Raw genomic sequence first — 4,507 nt, forward strand, 5'->3', positions numbered from 1 at the left:
ATGTAACTATTATTATTTTTTGTTACTATTATGATAATGGTAGTTATCATTATTACTTTTATTTTTATTAGTAATGGGAGCTGTTAGAATTATAAATATTGTTATTGTTAGTAGAGTTATTCTTGTTGGTATTGTTATTATTCCTATTGCTTCGTGTTTGTTGTAACTATTATTAAAGAAAATAGAAAACCAATGTCAGTGTCTAATTATTTTTTTCAAAATTATGTTTGATGTTATTAGTATTGGTCGTATGTTGAGGGAATTTGTTACCGACATTTTGTAGCCTACTAGGGTTATTAGTGGTGTGAGGAGACAACAGAATATGCCTTTACACGAGCGGATCATACCGTATCTAGAGACCGCGGGGTTGTATCATTTGGCTAGGCTGAACAGTCATTGGTTCTGGGTTGATGAGCCTCTACTTAGCGCATTTATTGAGCGGTGGCGTCCTGAGACCCACACCTTCCACATGTCCTTTGGTGAGTGCACTATCACTTTGCAAGATGTGGCATATCAGCTTGGTTTGCCGATCGATTGGGAGCCTGTTAGTGGGTGCCTGACTGACTTTGAGAGTCTGATGGAACACGGAAGACCGGCATGGATCTAGTTTCGCGAGTTGTTTGGGGAGTTACCTCCGCAGAATAAAGTAAAGCAGATGACAGTGTACTACACATGGTTCCACGATAGGTTTCGGGTTCTCCCAGCAGATGCTAGTGAGGAGACCGTGCGTATATACGCGCGTGCTTATATTGTGATGTTGTTGTCTTCTCAGCTGTTTGCGGACAAGAATGAAAATCGGGTCCACCTTCGCTGGTTGCCTTATTTGGCATCGTTGGACGATTTGGGGAGATATAGCTGGGGCTCGGCGGCACTGGCCTGGTTGTATAGATGCCTCTGTCGTGGGACAAACAGAAATGTTGTTAACTTGGCAGGGGCACTACAGCTTCTACAGTCTTGGATTTTCTGGAGGTTTCCCACTCTGAGGCCTAGTGGGTTTCATGGATTCGGGTTTCCGCTTGCATCCAGGTACCGTTTAATATTTTTGTTTCATAACTTGTTCAACATCATGTGTTCTTCTTTGTTAGGATATGATTTCAATTAAAATTGTAGGTGGGTTACATATCTACCGAGAAACGATGCAGTGGGTCAAAGAGTCGTCTTTGCACGCCTTTTGTTGGATCGATTGCGTGTTCACGATGTGAGTCATTTAGTTATTGCTCTTACTTGGACTGGTTTAGATTATATTTTATGGTCTGGCTTTAAGTGTCATTTTTTCGATACAGTTTGTGTGGGAGCCTTATTCCTCTGCCGAGGTTGCTGCTGTTATTCATCCGGAGATACTAGTTGACGAGCACCGTAGGCTATGGACGGCCATCACTAGCCTGATATATTTTGCTGCGATTGAGTGGCATCAGGTGGATAGGGTGCTACCTCAGTTCGGCGGTGTTCAACATCTTTCCCAGCCGGCTCTGAACATAGATTGGCTACATGCCAAGGATGGCAGTGGTGGAGACCGATGGTTCCCCATATATTTTTAGGAGTGGCACGGACATTGGGAGAACCAGCTTTATTCAGTCATACCGGTCGATTGAGTCCTTGACCCCGGTCCATCAGCTGAGTACTTGGACTGGTGGTGTCGTATGGCCCACAAATTCCTATCTCCAGATGTTGCATTTTAGGATACGAGGCTGATTGTGTTGACTGAGGAGGCTCTTCACAGAGGGTCGTCCCAGGCCCCCTCCAGGGTACAGGTTTACGACAGACCAGATAACAGGCGAGTCGATCGGCGTCGCCGTATAGGCACCCGTACCACGGATCGAGATTGACGATGGATGGACGATCGTTTGGATGAAGACCAACCCGCTGCTGATGACGGAGATGTGATGGATTATCGTGTTCCTTGTCGTAGAGCCAAACAACAGCCTGCCCGGGATGGTCATGGACAGGCACAAGGTCGAGGACCTTCCGTTGAGAATGAGGGTACTCAGCACGGTGTTCGTGATGATGTGGGTGGTTTGGCTTCAGGGATGGATCAGCCCACCTACGACGTGGGCAGTAGCTCTCAGCTGTTTGGGAGTTTCGAGCCACAGGCATTTGCTGAGTTTACAACCGCTGCTGTCGGGATGGACATCAATGATCCTGTTACTCAGTCAAAGTTCTTTAGGGATATAGCAGACATGCTCAGGGCTGATGATGTGGCCCATTATAGGCCATAGATGCCTGAGGTTCATTCCCAGTTTGCTGATCACCAGCCACCTATTCCCGATGTTCAGCCTCAGTTGGTCGTTGACCTCAACGAGCCTGCAGCATCTACTTCTGACCCATGGTTCGCGTTAGGAGGGACACCGGCTTCAGCATTCAGCGCCGTTCCCCGAGAGACAGCAGCACCAGAGGCGGACCAGAGACCAAGGAGGGTGAGGCGTCCTCCTTTGTGTGGCACCGGAGGTCACCTGCTTGGTCATTTCGACGATGATGAGAGTGACACCATTGAGGATTCTGATTAGTTATGTCTTATATTCAGTCCCCTCGTCCCATGTTGTTTTATGTACTTAGAATGATGTTTAGGGTTATATGTATCGGAATTGTGTGAAATATTATCTGCTATTTATTTGATATTTATATACGTTTGAGCTTCTATGGTTTCGACCTATTTCGTCACAAATACCACGCGTGATGTAAATCATACCAAAGTGATTCAAATAAACATGTAAAAGAAACGAACTTATGATTATGAATTTAGTACATTAAACAAACATTTTGACATTCATTCACTCCTCATAAACCGTTGCAACTCACAAAGGTTTATGGCCATTCGAACTCCTATATAAACCGTGGCTGGTAGCAAAGTTTTATGTACATTTTCCTGCCTCAATAAACCGTGGTAGGCAGCCACGGTTTATGATGATTCTCGTTCACATGTAATCCGTCCCTGCCAGCCACGGTTTATGTGGATAGTAGAAACCGTGGTTGGCTCCCACGGTTTACCTAATAATCTAAATTGCACATGCACATAATAAGTTTGTATTTTGTGTATATGGGTAAATGATTCAACAGATTTATTTAATTATGTAAATTTTCCTTATAATCATTATACACATTTAATTTATAAAAAAATAAATAATATATTATACATATAAAATTATAGACAAAATAAACCTATGCAAGAAGTTAATTAAATAATCAACTATTTTGTGTACACATAAAAAATAATCAATAAATTAATTATCAATATAAACTATATGTTAAAATATAAAATATATATTAAAAATTAACTAAACAATATATATTATACAAAAATATATGATTGATTTAGTAGCTAATGTTTTTAAAGATGTTGAGATAAAAATATAACTATTTATTATTTTATTTTTTTCTATAAAATGACAATCCTTTGTTATAAGTATAAATTAGAGTAACTGTCTAAATTAGTTTCCAAAAATTTTAAAAGCGGACATTTTGGCCCTAACAAAATAATATATATATATATATATAAATTAATCTCTAATATTTTTCTCGATCAGACATAACAATTTTCTTCCATTTTTTGATGTGATTTACTAACAGAGAATGCTGAGTTGCCACATAAACTCGTACATATGGCAGTTAAGTGTCCACATACGCTAGATGGACAAAACAGCCCTTGATTTAAAAAACGCCATCATATTAAGAATTCTCATAATGGAAGTGCCGTTTTTCCTCCTCAAAACTCTTCATGAAACCCTCATTCTTCATTTGCAAGAATAGAAACATCCAAGTTCAGTTTCAATGTCCACCTCCTCGAGAACGACATCGTTTATAGGGACGCTCCGCCAAGCCAACACAATCCATGAACTCAGGCTCTGAATTGAGGAAGAGAAGAAAAAAATTAATGCAAGACCAAAACATTGAAAGACGAAATAGAGAAGTACGACCACGACCTCTGTTTTTCTCAGGAATTCCATAAATTTTTTAATAAGACTCTGAAAAAAATTGTATCATCGGATTAAGAGAGCAGGAACCAAAAGCAGCTTCTAGAATGTAGCAGTGCTGCTGTTGTTCTTGACAATTTTAAACCACATGAGAAATCCGATAAGGACGTAAAGGTGGTGGCCAAAGGAACTGTGGTGAAGTTGACCTGAGGGTTGCAAGGTATGGGTGAAAGAGTGCACCATACGTGATTCTGTGAGTCAAAGAGAAAGGAAAAAACGATGGATGGGTCCTGTGAGAAGATGCAGAGGAGGTGATTGCGACGGTGGTGGAGGTGAGTAGAGAAGAAGGGCTTCAAAAAGAGGACGTGGTTCCATGAAGGTTGAAAAAATATAACTTTTACTCTTCCACTTTACTTCATATCCCAAAATAGATAGGGATCAATTTGTCAATGAAGACATCTGTACATGTTACCAAACACGTTAGATACTAAACGTACCACCTCAACATTTTTGGATGGTCTCAAACGAAAAAATCATGCGAGAAACTATTATATCTAACGGTAAAAATATTAAGAATTAATTGTGTAATTTTTTTTAAA

The 4,507-nt window shown here is 40.6% G+C and overlaps 1 protein-coding gene across 1 annotated transcript; it reads left to right on the forward strand.

Annotated features, from left to right (window-relative positions):
- The first annotated feature begins 655 nt into the window (after positions 1 to 655).
- Positions 656 to 1,538, forward strand: LOC140175194 (serine/threonine-protein phosphatase 7 long form homolog). The gene is made up of 3 exons (XM_072202136.1): positions 656 to 1,026; positions 1,111 to 1,198; positions 1,284 to 1,538. The coding sequence occupies exons 1-3, from the start codon at positions 656 to 658 to the stop codon at positions 1,536 to 1,538; spliced, it is 714 nt and encodes a 237-aa protein (XP_072058237.1).
- The last annotated feature ends 2,969 nt before the right edge of the window (positions 1,539 to 4,507 follow it).

Source organism: Arachis hypogaea, chromosome 9 (genome assembly GCF_003086295.3).
Source record: "Arachis hypogaea cultivar Tifrunner chromosome 9, arahy.Tifrunner.gnm2.J5K5, whole genome shotgun sequence".
Classification (NCBI taxonomy): domain Eukaryota; kingdom Viridiplantae; phylum Streptophyta; class Magnoliopsida; order Fabales; family Fabaceae; genus Arachis; species Arachis hypogaea.